Source organism: Oncorhynchus mykiss, chromosome 6 (genome assembly GCF_013265735.2).
Source record: "Oncorhynchus mykiss isolate Arlee chromosome 6, USDA_OmykA_1.1, whole genome shotgun sequence".
NCBI lineage: Eukaryota > Metazoa > Chordata > Actinopteri > Salmoniformes > Salmonidae > Oncorhynchus > Oncorhynchus mykiss.
This window is the reverse complement of record NC_048570.1, coordinates 10,660,326-10,680,456: the sequence shown is the minus strand read 5'-3', so window position 1 is coordinate 10,680,456 and position 20,131 is coordinate 10,660,326. Positions and strand designations below refer to the sequence as shown.

At 42.2% G+C, this 20,131-nt stretch overlaps 1 protein-coding gene across 2 annotated transcripts in view; it reads left to right on the top strand.

Moving 5' to 3' along the window:
• Positions 1 to 20,131, top strand: part of LOC110525094 (glutamate receptor ionotropic, delta-2-like) — a 653,889-nt gene that overhangs the window by 560,736 nt on the left and 73,022 nt on the right. For both annotated transcript variants that reach the window (XR_005052012.1, XM_036979367.1), the window contains exon 12: positions 8,832 to 8,970. Coding sequence is in view for 1 of the 2 variants with exons in the window: in XM_036979367.1 (XP_036835262.1) it covers positions 8,832 to 8,970 (139 nt within the window). In the remaining variant the exon portion in view is untranslated. The remainder of the gene's footprint in view (positions 1 to 8,831; positions 8,971 to 20,131) is intronic.

The window sequence follows — 20,131 nt, the reverse complement described above, 5'->3', positions numbered from 1 at the left end:
TAGATTACCTCACATATGAATGGCTGCCACAACATTCAAACAGGCTAATTCCACAACATTCACCCCCTCCTCACTACTTACAATGATGCAGCCAGGCCCAACCGCGATGAGAGCGATAACTATTTGTTTGGATCAAAGGTGAAACCGGACATTATCATAAATTGAACAAGTACTACAGCATGTTCAGTAGTATAATAATGAAATATAGCTTTTTTTGTCGGTCCTTGGTAATACATGTACATATTATAGTACTCAATCTTAGACACACAGAGGCCGACACACAACCACCAGCATAAACCCACTTGACAATAAGTTAGCGCCATGTAAAAGAGGTAATCCTGGCTCAGGATGAGGTGCTGCTTCCACTGCAGATTATACAGATTCGATAGCTCCCTTTGGCGACTGTGGGACGTGTCCCGACGTTATCGGCTCGATTCTCGTGCCAGGAAACCTTGTGCTTCCGTCCTGGCAGCTGCAACTGTCGAGATCACCTCTGACTCGTCCTTTATCCTTTATTTCTTTATTCAGACGATTTACCACAGTTGAAATGTCCAGGGTGGCTGCGTGGTGAGATAGCACTTTGAGAGCGAGAACCGGGCTTCAAGCGTAAACTGTATGCAAATTGATGGCGTTATTTGGCAGCTAGCCTCATAATGGGATACTTGATGGGTTGAATAAATTGCAATCACACGGAACCCGCCGGTTTGGCTTGGAGCCAGGAAAATAAAGGCGACATGCAGAGGAAGTCCCCAGCTCGGCCGGCGTGTTTTCCTTAAGTTATTTATCACCAGGGCACTCTTGAAAAGAAAGGAAATAAATAAATAAACCTAACAGCACTCATCAGGAACTACAATCTCAGGCTCTCCAGGCGCCTCTGAGATTTAAAGCTTTACAAGGTAACTACTATAAACCTTTGAATGTTCTGCACCAGTAGCATTAAAGCATTTTTTTGAAGTTGACTTTAACTGCTGAGTGTCAGAATTGGAGAGGGAAGATATTTCCTGTGTCAAAGCAACCAGTGCTTGTATATTTAATTAATGTACTGTTATATTATGCTCTGTTCCTGCTAATTTCGCTCAAAGCAGAACTAAGGCAAATAGCACAGTGAGAGATCATTCTTTTTTTTGACTTGCATAAAACCTAATAGTGTGTTTTCTCTTTATGAGACCTTTCTGTTAAACATAAAACCATAAAGAAAGCTTGTATATACAGTAACAGCATCAGTGATTTTGTGTCGATGTAGTATCATGAACAACATGACTACTAATGTAGTGTTGTGGTGCTCCAGTCCTGAACAACATGACTACTAATGTAGTGTTGTGGTGTTCCAGTCCTGAACAACATGACTACTAATGTAGTGTTGTGGTGCTCCAGTCCTGAACAACATGACTACTAATGTAGTGTTGTGGTGTTCCAGGCCTGAACACTATGACTACTAATGTAGTGTTGTGGTGCTCCAGTCCTGAACACTATGACTACTAATGTAGTGTTGTGGTGCTCCAGGCCTGAACAACATGACTACTAATGTAGTGTTGTGGTGTTCCAGTCCTGAACACTATGACTACTAATGTAGTGTTGTGGTGCTCCAGTCCTGAACAACATGACTACTAATGTAGTGTTGTGGTGCTCCAGTCCTGAACAACATGACTACTAATGTAGTGTTGTGGTGCTCCAGTCCTGAACAACATGACTACTAATGTAGTGTTGTGGTGTTCCAAGCCTGAACAACATGACTACTAATGTAGTGTTGTGGTGCTCCAGTCCTGAACACTATGACTACTAATGTAGTGTTGTGGTGCTCCAGTCCTGAACACTATGACTACTAATGTAGTGTTGTGGTGCTCCAGTCCTGAACACTATGACTACTAATGTAGTGTTGTGGTGCTCCAGGCCTGAACAACATGACTACTAATGTAGTGTTGTGGTGCTCCAGTCCTGAACAACATGACTACTAATGTAGTGTTGTGGTGCTCCAGTCCTGAACAACATGACTACTAATGTAGTGTTGTGGTGTTCCAGGCCTGAACAACATGACTACTAATGTAGTGTTGTGGTGCTCCAGTCCTGAACAACATGACTACTAATGTAGTGTTGTGGTGCTCCAGGCCTGAACAACATGACTACTAATGTAGTGTTGTGGTGCTCCAGTCCTGAACAACATGACTACTAATGTAGTGTTGTGGTGCTCCAGTCCTGAACAACATGACTACTAATGTAGTGTTGTGGTGTTCCAAGCCTGAACAACATGACTACTAATGTAGTGTTGTGGTGCTCCAGTCCTGAACAACATGACTACTAATGTAGTGTTGTGGTGTTCCAGTCCTGAACACTATGACTACTAATGTAGTGTTGTGGTGCTCCAGGCCTGAACAACATGACTACTAATGTAGTGTTGTGGTGTTCCAGGCCTGAACAACATGACTACTAATGTAGTGTTGTGGTGCTCCAGGCCTGAACAACATGACTACTAATGTAGTGTTGTGGTGCTCCAGTCCTGAACAACATGACTACTAATGTAGTGTTGTGGTGTTCCAGGCCTGAACAACATGACTACTAATGTAGTGTTGTGGTGTTCCAAGCCTGAACAACATGACTACTAATGTAGTGTTGTGGTGCTCCAGTCCTGAACACTATGACTACTAATGTAGTGTTGTGGTGCTCCAGTCCTGAACACTATGACTACTAATGTAGTGTTGTGGTGTTCCAAGCCTGAACAACATGACTACTAATGTAGTGTTGTGGTGCTCCAGTCCTGAACAACATGACTACTAATGTAGTGTTGTGGTGCTCCAAGCCTGAACAACATGACTACTAATGTAGTGTTGTGGTGTTCCAGTCCTGAACACTATGACTACTAATGTAGTGTTGTTGTGTTCCAGTCCTGAACACTATGACTACTAATGTAGTGTTGTGGTGCTCCAGTCCTGAACAACATGACTACTAATGTAGTGTTGTGGTGCTCCAGGCCTGAACAACATGACTACTAATGTAGTGTTGTGGTGCTCCAGTCCTGAACAACATGACTACTAATGTAGTGTTGTGGTGCTCCAGGCCTGAACAACATGACTACTAATGTAGTGTTGTGGTGCTCCAGGCCTGAACAACATGACTACTAATGTAGTGTTGTGGTGCTCCAGTCCTGAACAACATGACTACTAATGTAGTGTTGTGGTGCTCCAGTCCTGAACAACATGACTACTAATGTAGTGTTGTGGTGCTCCAGTCCTGAACAACATGACTACTAATGTAGTGTTGTGGTGCTCCAGGCCTGAACAACATGACTACTAATGTAGTGTTGTGGTGTTCCAGGCCTGAACAACATGACTACTAATGTAGTGTTGTGGTGCTCCAGTCCTGAACAACATGACTACTAATGTAGTGTTGTGGTGCTCCAGTCCTGAACAACATGACTACTAATGTAGTGTTGTGGTGCTCCAGTCCTGAACAACATGACTACTAATGTAGTGTTGTGGTGCTCCAGTCCTGAACAACATGACTACTAATGTAGTGTTGTGGTGCTCCAGGCCTGAACAACATGACTACTAATGTAGTGTTGTGGTGCTCCAGTCCTGAACAACATGACTACTAATGTAGTGTTGTGGTGCTCCAGTCCTGAACAACATGACTACTAATGTAGTGTTGTGGTGCTCCAGTCCTGAACAACATGACTACTAATGTAGTGTTGTGGTGCTCCAGTCCTGAACAACATGACTACTAATGTAGTGTTGTGGTGCTCCAGTCCGGAACACTATGACTACTAATGTAGTGTTGTGGTGCTCCAGTCCTGAACACTATGACTACTAATGTAGTGTTGTGGTGTTCCAGTCCTGAACACTATGACTACTAATGTAGTGTTGTGGTGCTCCAGTCCTGAACAACATGACTACTAATGTAGTGTTGTGGTGCTCCAGTCCTGAACAACATGACTACTAATGTAGTGTTGTGGTGCTCCAGTCCTGAACAACATGACTACTAATGTAGTGTTGTGGTGTTCCAGTCCTGAACACTATGACTACTAATGTAGTGTTGTGGTGTTCCAGTCCTGAACACTATGACTACTAATGTAGTGTTGTGGTGCTCCAGTCCTGAACAACATGACTACATGGCCTTTTCTTTTCTTTTTTTTCATTTGCCTTTTCTTCCCCTCCAGTCAGAGTTAGGAGCAGAATGGCTTCTCCAGTCAGAGTTAGGAGCAGAATGGCGTCTCCAGTTAGAGTTAGGAGCAGAATGGCTTCTCCAGTCAGAGTTAGGAGCAGAATGGCATCTCCAGTCAGAGTTAGGAGCAGAATGGCGTCTCCAGTCAGAGTTAGGAGCAGAATGGCGTCTCCAGTCAGAGTTAGGAGCAGAATGGCTTCTCCAGTCAGAGTTAGGAGCAGAATGGCGTCTCCAGTTAGAGTTAGGAGAAGAATGGCTTCTCCAGTCAGAGTTAGGAGCAGAATGGCATCTCCAGTCAGAGTTAGGAGCAGAATGGCGTCTCCAGTCAGAGTTAGGAGCAGAATGGCGTCTCCAGTCAGAGTTAGGAGCAGAATGGCGTCTCCAGTTAGAGTTAGGAGAAGAATGGCTTCTCCAGTCAGAGTTAGGAGCAGAATGGCGTCTCCAGTTAGAGTTAGGAGAAGAATGGCTTCTCCAGTCAGAGTTAGGAGCAGAATGGCATCTCCAGTCAGAGTTAGGAGCAGAATGGCATCTCCAGTCAGAGTTAGGAGCAGAATGGCATCTCCAGTCAGAGTTAGGAGCAGAATGGCTTCTCCAGTCAGAGTTAGGAGCAGAATGGCATCTCCATTTAGAGTTAGGAGCAGAATGGCGTCTCCAGTCAGAGTTAGGAGCAGAATGGCATCTCCATTCAGAGTTAGGAGCAGAATGGCATCTCCAGTCAGAGTTAGGAGCAGAATGGCATCTCCATTCAGAGTTAGGAGCAGAATGGCATCTCCAGTCAGAGTTAGGAGCAGAATGGCATCTCCAGTCAGAGTTAGGAGCAGAATGGCGTCTCCAGTTAGAGTTAGGAGAAGAATGGCTTCTCCAGTCAGAGTTAGGAGCAGAATGGCATCTCCAGTCAGAGTTAGGAGCAGAATGGCGTCTCCAGTTAGAGTTAGGAGCAGAATGGCATCTCCAATCAGAGTTAGGAGCAGAATGGCTTCTCCATTCAGAGTTAGGAGAGTTAGGAGCAGAATGGCGTCTCCATTCAGAGTTAGGAGCAGAATGGCGTCTCCATTCAGAGTTAGGAGCAGAATGGCGTCTCCATTCAGAGTTAGGAGAGTTAGGAGCAGAATGGCTTCTCCATTCAGAGTTAGGAGCAGAATGGCGTCTCCATTCAGAGTTAGGAGAAGAATGGCGTCTCCAGTCAGAGTTAGGAGCAGAATGGCGTCTCCATTCAGAGTTAGAAGCAGAATGGCTTCTCCATTCAGAGTTAGGAGCAGAATGGCTTCTCCATTCAGAGTTAGGAGCAGAATGGCTTCTCCATTCAGAGTTAGGAGCAGAATGGCTTCTCCATTCAGAGTTAGGAGCAGAATGGCTTCTCAATTCAGAGTTAGAAGCAGAATGGCTTCTCCATTCAGAGTTAGGAGCAGAATGGCTTCTCCATTCAGAGTTAGCAGCATAATGGCCTCCCCATTCACCTTTAGATATATTTACAAGCATTCCAACAGCCATGAAAGGCTCTTCACAGTGTTTCATGGCTTTTCCCCTTGGATTGGAAATCCACTTTGGGATGAGTGTCCTGTCTGCACTGTCAGGACCGTGCGGCTGAACTTAAAGGATGCTTTTTAGTGCGATGTGAACTCCTTGACTGGCATTGTGACCATCATAAAACAGCCATTCTCCTTGGACTCACTTTGGGAAAATATTTTCCAAGCTAGCTCTGTGTACAATGAGGTAAAAGCAGGAAGGGTAATGGTGTTGCCTGGGCAAACATGTTGAAGCATTAGGAGCATGACTTTGATCGCCGCCTCCACTGTGTTTTAGGTTGGAGCTGAGTTTAACAAATCACCCCACGTGTTCTCATTATTTCTCTCTTTCTCTGTACAGATGTATACTGTTTACAGAATGAATTGTTTGAATCTATGTGCATGTATATGCATGGAGAGCGAGAGAGAGAGAGAGAGACCTGGGAGGAGTAGCATTGGCTCTAGCCTGGCTGGAAATCAAAGGCAGACAAGGAGAACCTGGTGAAAATGGAGCAGCTCATTTTCTGTTCATAGCAGGGTGGCTTTGAACCGAGACGCAGGACTCCCCGATAGAAGTTTCATTACACTCTGGCTCATTTTGGAAAGATCAACATCCTATGACTGCGTCCTCCTGCCATTGCAATCTCTCTCTCCCTGGCAGGCCTTAGCTCTCCCCTGAAGTTATCTCTTTTCTCGCTCACACTGAGAATCCACCAAATAGTCTCCCTCGCTGTTATAATCCCCACCCAGCCGAGGATGAGCTGTCCGTCTGGGTTTTATTCAAGCTAATGTAATGGACAAGCATATCTGCATTCTTTTGCCATGTGAACATAAGGGGCTTTCACGAGAGACCGTTAGGATCCAAATGGATTGCATTCACATTGATTCCCTACGTGGAACAGTGAACTTTTTGCTGTCGTATTTGAACCCCATCAGTCTGGCAATAGTGGCTGTAGCTATAGTAACACACACTGTTTACAAATCGCCTAGCCATAGCAAATGGTATGCTAGCTTGCTGATTAGCTAACTAAACAGACTTGAGACAATCTCAACGTAGCAATGCGGAATTGGGTTTTATTTCGAACACTATTACGTCACACATGGAGATTGTTATGCAAAAAAGGTGAGCAGCATGCCAATCGCTGGTATTATCCATCCAACCCCAAGGAACAAGACCAGCTGGCTTTGAATGAATGGGCATCCAGTGTTATGGCTTTGTCTAGGTAACAAATTCTTTCGTACTCAAAAGCTCTAAAAAGCCGTCTCTAGCAGATTGATCCACATCCCTTTTTCCTAATGTGACAGTCCCTACTGGAGGGGACTTCTGTGATTTATGACTGTATACGTTACTGTCTAGATATGGTTCATGATTCCTTTAGTGTATGTCAGAAATGATGGACGGGTTCCATTGAATGTATCATATTGTGTCCCACCAAAATGGAAACAAGAGGATATGAATAGCATTCGGAAGACAATGGAGCAAGATCTTCAGGGTACTATGGGAGCAAGATCTTCAGGAGACTATGGGAGAATGATATTCAGGAGACTATGGAAGAAATATCTTCAGGAGACAATGGGTGCATGATCTTCAGGAGACAATGGGTGGATGATATTCCGGAGACTATGGGAGCGTGATCTTCAGGGGACTATGGGAGCATGATCTTCAGGGGACTATGGGAGAATGATCTTCAGGGGACTATGGGAGCATGATCTTCAGGGGACTATGGGAGAATGATCTTCAGGGGACTATGGGAGCGTGATCTTCAGGGGACTATGGGAGCATGATCTTCAGGGGACTATGGGAGAATGATATTCAGGGGACTATGGGAGCATGATCTTCAGGGCACTATGGGAGCAGGATCTTCAGGGACTACTTTTTTTTGTAAAGTAAAAAACATGAGCTGGCGCACACCAATAATTTTTTTGTGTGTGGAGGTAAACTATAAACTATAAAAATATAGAGAGTCGCACACTCCATATATAAACTCCCAGTCATTTATTGGGTAAATGACCAATGTTTCAGCATCACTGTGCCTTCTTCAGGGTCAGAATATTTTAGTCAAGAACACCCGATTGGAAAAACCCAAAGCATGTCTTTTATCAAGGAAGAGACATGATAAGGAACTTGACTTTGTGGGCCTTCTCCTTTCTAAGTACAAAACAATCACTTGTGTTGTATGAAAACCAAACATACAGTCAAAGCACAAAATAACATTTAAACTATTATTGTTCATTGAACAATAATACACAATACAATAACTGAAATATACAGACAAGAGTACATAAAGTTAACATAGACAGGGGTATTATGAGTCAGAAGAGAATGTACATTTGTCAAAAGTATTTTTTGCAAGTACTGTTTTTTTGTTTTTACATTACTAAATAACTTCACCATGATGTTTCACTTCTATTTTAAATAAAATAAAGAGGGGTTTGTTCTCCTCCCCAACTTCATCTTATGACTAAAGAATATTCTAAGAAACTCAAGCAAATGAACTATGAAAATGAAAATCTGGGTACATTTAAGAATATTTAAACTACACTACAATAGCAACAACATTTAAACAGAACACACACAGCCTTCGGGCAATATGAGCTCATGTCAACTGAACATTTCCTTCATAAGACAGATAACCCAGAGGACGGCACTGGATAGAGTGGGTGTCAAATATTTGATGAAGTCTTTGCTGAAGGGATTGAAATGCCTGGCACTTATTCCACATGCGAGCACAATGATCTGCGAGCTACAAGGATAAATGAGGCTAATTTTGAACAGGCTTCAATAAAGACGAGTCTTCAGTTCTACAGATCCATCATGGAGCCGGGGCTGTCTTTTCTAGGCAGAGACTCCCCTTTCCCTCCCCTCCAGCGCCAAGGAAAGGTTTTTGCATCAATACAGAGAACAAAACATATGTGCTTTAGCCTTGTTTGAGCTGCCTGGCTGAGGACATACTCACTCTACATACAGCACACATCTGTCTCCTTATGAAAATGTGAAGAATGGAAGAAAACAAGAGTTGGAAAAATATTGTGTCCAGTCCACGCGCACTGGAAAGTCTGACTTGAATGGATGTTGTCTTGTGTTTGAAAAGTGAAATATCTTCCCTTGTGGAAAACGTTAATTTGGCTGACATTAACCTCTTGTCTCTGTTGTCCTGGTCTTATTTTCAGGGGGTGAGGTTCCGTATACCACCCTGGCCACGAGGATGATGATGGGGGTATGGTGGCTCTTTGCTCTGATCGTCATCTCCTCCTACACGGCCAACCTGGCTGCCTTCCTCACCATCACCCGCATCGAGAACTCTATCCAGTAAGTACCACACCACTACTCCGGGTTCAAATGTATTTATATAGCCCTTCGTACATCAGCTGATATCTCAAAGTGCTGTACAGAAACCCAGCCTAAAACCCCAAACAACAAGCAATGGAGGTGTAGAAGCACCTGTTTTTTTTTTTATTTTTTTTATTTTTGATTTACTCCGGGTTGAAGTTTCCCCAGGTACAGATCTAGGATCAGCTTCCCCAATCCTAACCTTAACCATTAGTGGGGGAAATTCTAAACTGACCCCAGATCAGCATTTAAGGGCAACTTCATCCTTTTCCCACACCACCTCTGTCTTCATCATTGAGTGAAAACTGTCACACAGTATCAGAAATGTTTTACAGGCCAGGGTTGTTAAAATAAGAAGGGACGATATTTGTTTCAACATTTAATTGGGACTAGACTATTGGTTAATGTGGTTTCTTCAACCCACATGCTAATTATGTTACAGACCTTGATGTTGGATACATTTCCATTCAGGATATGTTATGTTGGATACATTTCCATTCAGGAATTATTATGTTGGATACATTTCCATTCAGGAACTATTATGTTGGATACATTTCCATTCAGGATCTGTTTTGTTGGATACATTTCCATTCAGGATCTGTTATGTTGGATATATTTGTGGGTATAGTACATATTACATGTTTGTGAAATTGAAATTCAACTCAGCACCTGTGTGCATGTGCGTGTGTTCTCTGGCTTACTATCAATCTGTCAGACCTGTGCTGGTTTCCAGAGCACAGACACACACTGATGCACAAGACATGCACACATACAGTAGATTTACCTTTACCCAGACATACACACACACACACACACACACACACACACACACACACACACACACACACACACACACACACACACACACACACACACACACACACACACACACACACCGCTCAGGACCTCACAATGCAGTTGACAGACTGTGTATATAAATGAATCCTTGTGGGAATATGCAGCCGTCCCACTGGACACAGACATCAGTTCAAGGTTTAGTTTTGATTGGTTGAATTCCACGTAAAATCAACAAAAAATGCAAATCCAATCCGTTTTCCAGGTTGATTCAATGTCATCATCCTACTCTTCTCTCTGTATAAACCGGGCAGCCTGCTGTTTTTGGAAAGATAGAGCGTCTGTCATCCCCCCTCCAGGGGACAGTGAGGTCCTACGTTTTTTATTGTGTGTGGCACAAATCAGATCTATCATCCTGCAGGTGACGTCATCTGTGGCAGGTAACTGTTTTACGAGGACTCCATGGAGGACTCTATGGTGATTTAGGAAGACTAAACTTTGTGCACTGTGCAACGCTAAAAGAAGACTAGAGTTGACCTGGGGGAGTGTGTGTGAGTCAACAGTTAGTAACACTCCTCAACCGCCCACGCATGTCGTTAATAAGCATTTAGTAAGCCTTCTCTCTATTTGCCGTCTCGTCGTCATGACGCGTAAATCCCCACCGCTCGTTGGGCTAATCAGATTCCAGAATGCCTAGCAGTGATATAGTTAATTGTGCTTTGCAAGAAAATCTCATCTCGCTGCTCGATCTCACACACATACAGAGAGAGAGAGAGAGAGGGGGAGAGAGAGAGAGAGAGAGAGAGAGAGAGGGGGAGAGAGAGAGAGAGAGAGAGAGAGAGAGAGTTAGAGAGACCCCCCTTTTATTTTTCTACTTGCATGAGATGTCATTAATGAGTCCTTCTCAGATTGCTCCGTTCTACTTCTATGCAGCTAATTAGGATTTCCATAAATTTCAATGTATTATCTTTAATGTGTAGACTCTTCTGGGGTCATTACTGGAATAATTAGAGCCTAAATTCCACACCCAGGGGCCTGTTGTTTTAAAGAGGAGGGATGTGCTGCCTCAGTCAGGAAACCTTGCACGATTTATGAAATGTGCTTTGAGGGGGAGGGGGGGGGGGGGGCTGTGATTTTTTAATTAGATGGTCTGTGATCTGATAAAAGTTTGATTACCATTTCACCGAGTTTGGGAAGTGGAGCTCTCGCATCTCTACCCTCTTTAGTCCTCATTCACATTTCAATCTATCTCTATCTACAGATAAGGGCTCTATAGGAAGGAGCCATATAGATTGTCTTAATAGCTATTTGCTCTGGCATCTATAGATGCCATCTATAGTATAGATCATTGAGTCAATGAAGCTGAATGGCTTGGCACAGTGACAAGAAGAAATATACATATATTTAAGTAATAATACTCTGAGGCAGGGCTGTGGCGGTCATGAAATTTTAACTGCCGGTCTCATGGTAATTGACCATTAATTAAAATAAACACTGAGGAGGACCTTTGGAACGTCCACATTTTAAAAAGTATAATAAATCCATTTAATATAGCCCTACACCATCACAGGAAATCCATGATTTATTTTAGACGGGTCGAAATATACATGATGTAGTCTATTTCAGAAGAACATACTCTAGAGTTGTCCTTATATTAGGTCCTGATCTGGCTATGCCAGGATATGGCTGTGGCCTACACCAGTTCATTTAGCGGACAAGATTTGCTTATAATTCCGTGGCATTATTTTTTATTATTATATTGTATGAAGAATACAATTGAACATAGATAAATAAAATAGGAAGGATATTTTCTACAAATGATTTCCAAGGAAGTGCGCACATGCGGCTATTCTGTGTTGAGAGGTTAACTATATTCTTAATTTAGAGTTATTTATGCAACTTTAGTTGTGATACAAACGTTGGGCTGTATGTTTAGATTTTTTATCAATTCTAAGGGTGCATGATATGACTCTAATGATGATTTGAAAAAAGTTGCTTTGAAGGCATGATTTGTTTTTTTTTGCGCAGGCTGCACACACTTCATCAGTCTCTCATTCACAATTATACAAGCACTTGATAATATTCTCACCAGGCCTCGAATTTCTCGTCGGCATCCCCCTTGTGTGGCCATAATGCCGCCTAAGAAATCCATGACTTTTGCAGTCAAAGTGGCATTTGTGCCCTTAAGCTGATTATAATCATTGTAATTCCCTTCTCCCAACTGCCTTGCTCCGAAGCACCTCTCACTCACATACATGGCTCTCTCAGATATCTCAATTCTTATTAGCCAATGCCCATCACTTGATCGTGTCCTTCTCGCAGCTAACTAGGCTACAAGTGAAGACAGAAACACCAGAGACACAACGGCAAGGCGCATATTGAAGATGTTAGAGGAACTGGCCACGTTTACTTTTTGTCAGCCAACAAGATGAGTAAACAACAGCAAAAAGCAGTAGCCTATGTCAATCTATTATCCCCCATAGTACAAAATTTGACATATTCTATTGGTCAACTTCATCTTCTGTGCAAGAAATAAATATTCAAAATATATGCTGAACAGTTGTGGGATTCGATAGATCCCAAATTAATACATCCACTAGCATAAATAAAACGTTTAATAGCAATGAGGCTGATGCAACAGATCAGAATGTTTAGCTTAAAATGTTGATAAACTATTAGGCAGTGGTGGAAAATGGACCCAATTGTCATACTTGAGTAAAAGTAAAGATACCTTAATTACTCAAGTAAAAGTGAAAGTCACCCAGTAAAATACCACTTGAGTAAAAGTATTTGGATTTAAATCTATTTCATTATCAAAAGTAAATGTAATTGCTCAAAAGTAAAAGTATAAATCATTAAGGAATTAACATTCCTTATATTAAGCAAATCAGATGGCACAATTGTTCTTGTTTTTTTAAATTTACAGATAGCCAGGGGCACACTCCAACACTCAAACATCAAAGCATTTGGGTTTAGTGAGTCCGCCAGATCAGAGGCAGTAGGGATGCCCAGGGATGTTCTCTTGATAAGTGTGTGAATTGAACCATTTCCCTGTCCTGCTAAGCATTCAAAATGTAATAAGTACTTTTGGTGTCAGGGAAAACTTCTGGAGTAAAAAGTACTTTATTTTCTTCAGGAATATAGTGAAGGAAAAGTTGTCAAAAATAGAAATAGTAAAGTACAGATGGACTAAAAAACTACTTAAGTAGTACTTTAAAGTATTTTTACTGAAGTAATTTACACCATTGCTATTAGGCTATTTCTTCACATTATAAGCGCAACAATGCTAAAAGCGTGAATGTTCCAAAATGCAATCAATTAGTGGGAAAAGACTGTTCTCAAAAGTGACCGCAAATGCATGTAATGCTTTATTATAAAGATGCATTGTTATGGTGAAAACTATCTTCCCCAAATTTGAAACTCAAACGCAACCTGTGTATCCCATTTATTCTCTACATCGATTGTAAAGCGGATTAATATGCTTCATTTTTATATGTTATTTGGCCACTTTAGTTGTGATACCAACCTTATCTAAACATATAGGCCTATGGGCTAGGCTTCATATGATCTGATAAAGTCGCAAAAGAAAAAAAGGCATGAGCTGTTTCTTGCCCTGCTGTACACCCTGGGCATCATTCACAAGTGATAGGCTAATATTGTCACCCATTAGACTATTCTTAATATAATCTTGTCTTTACATATACTAAATAATATGTGTGAAATCAGTTTTGATTTAGAATGGACCATTATCATGCACCTTGCCAACCAGGTAGGCTATGCTCCTGTTGTAAAGCGAAACAATGTGCTTAATATGAGGAAAGTTGAGAAGGTAGGCTACTAATGACCATCATGTAGAGCTTGGAGAAGCCTAGTTACCATGACTAAACGGTCACATGGAATTTGACTGCGGTCATGACTTGTTACTGCCAGTGTGGCAGTAATACAGTCACCGTAACAGCCCTACTCTGAGATCTATCTGGATATGAAATAACAAATGATTGTGGACGATTGTTTTTGTTTGTGAATCCTGTAGGAGGAGAGTGGAGCTGAAGCAGCAGAGCAGGGTCGGAACAGAACGTGTGAACAGTAGATAGATAGGACTTGGTAGACACTGTGGGCGGATTGATAAAAGAGGTGAGATGGAGGACTGTGGATTTGGTTCAGAAAAAAAGAAAAAGAAAAAGAGAGAGAATAGAAGAGATGAGATGTAGCAGAAGGATGAGTATGAGGATGGACTGAGGGAAAAAGTTATTTAGAGGACGTAGCACTCTCTGTCTCTCTCTCTCCGTCATAACCCAATCTCATACCACAGATGTCATATTTTCTGCTTTACTACAGACGGCAATAAAATACCTGAGCAGTTTCCTTCCTCTCCGGCAACTGAGTTAGGAAGGACGCTTGTATCTTTGTAGTGACTGGGTGTGTTGATACACCATCCAAAGTGTAATTAATAACTTCACCATGCTCAAAGGGATATTCAAAGTGTGCTTTTTTTTACCCATCTACCAATATGTGCCCTTTCTTTGCGAGGCATTGGAAAACCTCCTGGTCTTTGTCGTTGAATCTGTGTTTAAAATTCACTGCTCGACAGGGATCTTACAGATAATTGCATGTGTGGGGTACACTATTATTGCATACAGATTCCATGCAACTTATTATGTGACTTGGTTCAGCACATTTTTACTCCTGAACTTATTTAGGCTTGCCATAACAAAGGGGTTGAATACTTGACTCGACATTTCAGCTTTTCATTTTTAATAATAAAGTATGATTAGTGTCATTCCACTTTGACATTATGGGGTATTGTGTGTAGGTCAGGGAATGTTTTTTTCTACATTTAATTCATTTTAAATTCAGGCTGTAACACAACAAAAAGTGGAAAAATTCAAGGGGTGTAAATACTTTCTGAAGGCACTGTATATACAGTGGGAGAAAAAAGTATTTAGTCAGCCACCAATTGTGCAAGTTCTCCCACTTATAAAGATAAGAGAGACCTGTAATTTTCATCATAGGTACACTTCAACTATGACAGACAAATTGAGAAAAAAAATCCAGAAAATCACATTGTAGGATTTTTTATGAATTTATTTGCAAATTATGGTGGAAAACAAGTATTTGGTCAATAACAAGTTTATCTCAATACTTTGTTATATACCCTTTGTTGGAAATGACAGAGGTCAAACGTTTTCTGTAAGTCTTCACAAGGTTTTCACACACTGTTGCTGGTATTTTGGCCCATTCCTCCATGCAGATCTCCTCTAGAGCAGTGATGTTTTGGGGCTGTTGCTGGGCAACACGGACTTTCAACTCCCTCCAAAGATTTTCTATGGGGTTGAGATCTGGAGACTGGCTAGGCCACTCCAGGACCTTGAAATGCTTCTTACGAAGCCACTCCTTCGTTGCCCGGGCAGTGTGTTTGGGATCATTGTCGTGCTGAAAGACCCAGCCACGTTTCATCTTCAATGCCCTTGCTGATGGAAGGAGGTTTTCACTCAAAATCTCACGATACATGGCCCCATTCATTTTTCCTTTACACGGATCAGTCGTCCTGGTCCCTTTGCAGAAAAACGGCCCCAAAGCATGTTTCCACCCCCATGCTTCCCAGTAGGTATGGTGTTCTTTGGATGCAACTCAGCATTCTTTGTCCTCCAAACACGACGAGTTAAGTTTTTACCAAAAAGTTATATTTTGGTTTCATCTGACCATATGACATTCTCCCAATCTTCTTCTGGATCAACCAAATGCTCTCTAGCAAACTTCAGACAGGCCTGGACATGTACTGGCTTAAGCATGGTTTTTTTTCTGGGATTTTTGCTCACCGTTCTTGTGATCATTTTGACCCCAAGATCATTTTGACCCCATATCAGTGGTCTTGTATGTCTTCCATTTCCTAATAATTGCTCCCACAGTTGATTTCTTCAAACCAAGCTGCTTACCTATTGCAGATTCAGTCCTCCCAGCCTGGTGCAGGTCTACAATTTTGTTTCTGGTGTCCTTTGACAGCTCTTTGGTCTTGGCCATAGTGGAGTTTGGAGTATGACTGTTTGAGGTTGTGGACAGGTGTCTTTTATACTGATAACAAGTTCAAACAGGTGCCATTAATACAGGTAACGAGTGGAGGACAGAGGACCCTCTTAAAGAAGAAGTTACAGGTCTGTGAGAGCCAGAAATCTTGCTTGTTTGTAGGTGACCAAATACTTATTTTCCAACATAATTTGCAAATAAATTCATTAAAAATCCTGCAATGTGATTTTCTGGATTTTTTTTCTTTTTTTATCTGTCATAGTTGAAGTGTACCTATGATGAAAATTACAGGCCTCTCTCATCTTTTTAAATGGGAGAACTTGCACAATTGGTGGCTGACTAAATACTTTTTTGCCCCACTGTATACACAGCGTACCCGTTCTGAGTCGATGTGCAGGGGTACGAGGTAGTTGTGGTAGATATGTGCAAATAACTTGGAATAAAGTGACAGATAATAAATAGTAGCAGCAGCAGTATGTGATGAATCAAAAAAGTTAGTGCAAAAAGAGGTCAATGCAGATAGTCCGGGTAGCTATTTAACAAACTATTTAGCAGTCTTACGTCTTGGGGGTAGAAGCTGTTCCCTGTTTGTTCCAGACTTGGTTCATCATTACCGCTTGCGGTGGGTGCGGTAACAGAGTGAACAGTCTATGACTAGGGTGCTAGAGTCTTTGACAATTTTTTGGGCTTTCCTCTAAAACCGCCTGGTATAGAGTTCCTGGATGGCAGGGAGCTCGGCCCCAGTGATGTACTGGACTGTACGCGCTACCCTCTGTAGCTCCTTCCGGTCGGATGCCGAGCAGTTGCCATACCAAGCGGTGATGCAGCCTGTCAAGATGCTCTCAATGGTGCAGCTGTAGACATTTTTGAGGATCTGAGGGCCCATGCCAAATCTTTTCAGCCTCCTGAGGGGAAATCTCTTCATAACTGTGTTGGTGTGTGTGGACCATGCTAGATCCTTACTGATTTGGACACCAAGGAACTTGAAGCTCTGACCTACTCCACTACAGCCCTGTCAAAGTGGGGGTGTGCTTGGCCCACGATTTCCTGTAGTCTACTATCAGTTAGTTTTTCTTGCGGACATTGACTGAGTGGTTGTTGTTCTGGCACCACACTGCTAGGTCTCTGACCTCCGTATAGGCTGTCTCATCGTCTACCACTGTTGTGTCGTCGGGCAAACTTAATGATGGTGTTGGAGTCCTGCGCGGCCGCACATCCTTGGATCTACAGGAAGTACATCCTTGGGTCTACAGGGGACTAAGCACGCACACCTGGGGGTGGCTCGTCAGGATGTCCAGGAACCAGTTTCAGAGGGAAGTGTTCAGTTCCAGGGTCCTTAGCTTAGTGATGAGCTTGGAGGGTACTATTGTGTTGAATGCTGAGCTGTAGTCAATGAACAGCATTCTCATATAGGTGTTCTTCTTATCCATGTGTAAAAGGGCAGTCTGGAGTGCAATAGAGATTGCGAGATATGCGAATTGGAGTGGGTCCAGGGTGTCTGGGTAATGGTGTTGATGTGAGCCATGACCAGCCTTTCAAAGCATGTCATGTCTACAGACGTGAGTCATTTAGACAGGTTACCTTGGCATTCTTGGGCACAGGGACTATGGTGGTCTGCTTGAAACATGTACGTATTACAGGCGGGGTCAGGCAGAGGTTGAAAATGTCAGTGAAGACACTTGCCAGCTGGTCAGCGCATTGCTCTCAGTACGTGTCCTGGTAATCCGTCTGAATGTTAACCTGTTGAAAGGTCTTACTCAAATCGGCTATAGAGAGCATGATCACACAGTCGTCCTGAACAACTGTTACTGTCATGCATGGTTCAGTGTTGCTTGCCTCGAGCATAGAAGGCATATACAGTGCCTTGCGAAAGTATTCGGCCCCCTTGAACTTTGCGACCTTTTGCCACATTTCAGGCTTCAAACATATAGATATAAAACTGTATTTTTTTGTGAAGAATCAACAACAAGTGGGACACAATCATGAAGTGGAACGACATTTATTGGATATTTCAAACTTTTTTAACAAATCAAAAACTGAAAAATTGGGCGTGCAAAATTATTCAGCCCCCTTAAGTTAATACTTTGTAGCGCCGCCTTTTGCTGCGATTACAGCTGTAAGTCGCTTGGGGTATGTCTCTATCAGTTTTGCACATCGAGAGTGCAATATTTGTGCAATATACGACTGATTGTTGTCCTATGGACAGAGTCTCCCACCTCAGCTGTAGATCTCTGCAGTTCATCCAGAGTGATCATGGGCCTCTTGGCTGCATCTCTGATCAGTCTTCTCCTTGTATGAGCTGAAAGTTTAGAGGGACGTCCAGGTCTTGGTAGATTTGCAGTGGTCTGATACTCCTTCCATTTCAATATTATCGCTTGCACAGTGCTCCTTGGGATGTTTAAAGCTTGGGAAATCTTTTTGTATCCAAATCCGGCTTTAAACTTCTTCACAACAGTATCTCGGACCTGCCTGGTGTGTTCCTTGTTCTTCATGATGCTCTCTGCGCTTTTAACAGACCTCTGAGACTATCACAGTGCAGGTGCATTTATACAGAGACTTGATTACACACAGGTGGATTGTATTTCTCATCATTAGTCATTTAGGTCAACATTGGATCATTCAGAGATCCTCACTGAACTTCTGGAGAGAGTTTGCTGCACTGAAAGTAAAGGGGCTGAATAATTTTGCACGCCCAATTTTTCAGTTTTTGATTTGTTACTTGTCGTTCCACTTCATGATTGTGTCCCACTTGTTGTTGATTCTTCACAAAAAAATACAGTTTTATATCTTTATGTTTGAAGCCTGAAATGTCGCAAAGTTCAAGGGGGCCGAATACTTTCGCAAGGCACTGTAGCTTGTCTAGTAGGCTTGCGTCCCTGGGCAGTTTGCGGCTGGGTTTCCCTATATAATTCGTGATCATTTGCAAGCCCTGCCACAGCCGACAAGCATCAGAGCCAGTGTAGTAGGATTCTATCTTGTCCTGTATTGACGCTTTGTACGTTTGATGGATTGTCGGACACTGCTACCATGATTACAGATAGTCCTGAATGAATCATGAATAATGATGAGTGAGAAAGTTACAGACACAAAAATATCATACCCCCAAGACATTTTAACCTCTCACCATTACAATAACAGGGGTGGTTAGTATTTTTTGACGGTATGATATGTGTGTGTCTGTAACTTTCTCACTCAATCATTCATGATTATCTGTAATCATGGTAGTATTCACATTAATGAAGAAGTGTTAAGAAACTAATTATATTCTTATTTACAATAAAAGTCACTACAAAATGACAAAATATATTATTTACCATTCATTTCTATTGGGCACAAAATAATCTGAAACAACCAAAACAAACAGCAAATGCATCCAACCAGTGTGTAGAGTCACAATCTTGATGTAGTCATCGGAAAGGGGGATACCTAGTTAGTTGTACAACTGAACGCATTCAACTGAAATGTGTCTTCCACATTTGACCCAACCCCTCTGGAGGCGCCTTAGGCGACATCCACGTCATCTGTGCATGGGGAACAGTGGGTTAACTGCCTTGCTCAGGGGCAGAATGACAGGTTTTAACTTTGTCAGCTTGGGGATTCATTCCAGCAACCTTTTGGTTACTGGCCCAATGCTCCTACTCGCCAGGCTACCTGCCACCCCATTGTGTGCAATAAATACGAGACCAAACACTTTCCACTACTTTAATACACATAAGTTAAATTGTCCCAATATAGGGGGACTATGTACAAAAAAGTGCTATAATATCTAAACGGTTCACGATATGGATGAAAATGCTCTCAAATTGAAGCTGACATTCTGCACTTTAACCTCATATTTATTGTATAATTTCAAACCCAGAGCCAAAACATCAAAAAATAATTTTGGAGCTCACTGTATGTCATTGTGTATGTCATTGTGACTCAATGTAATCAAGGTATAAAAGTATTGTTATTTTCAAATCCAATCTCATTTTGAGCTTAGTTGTGGTTGTGCAGTGTAAAAATAATAAGAATAATTTTCCGCCTGACCATTCGCTCAGACGAAAATCGTCCTGTGGCTGAATCTAGTTCCCTCTCTCTAATGTGTTAGCTTCCTGTACAAATTATCTCTAAAGACAGTCACAAAGGCAACAATCAAGTGATGTAAAGTCCATTTCCTTGTTCAATGAACAGCTCGGCTAAAGGTAATTGGTAGTGGGACAAACAAAAACACAGGCCAAGATGACAGAGGAGCTGAAGAGGGATGTCTTAATAGATGTTCAGGTTTAGACGCCAGACTGATAAGCTTTGTCCCAAACTGCACCCTATTCCCTATCTAACG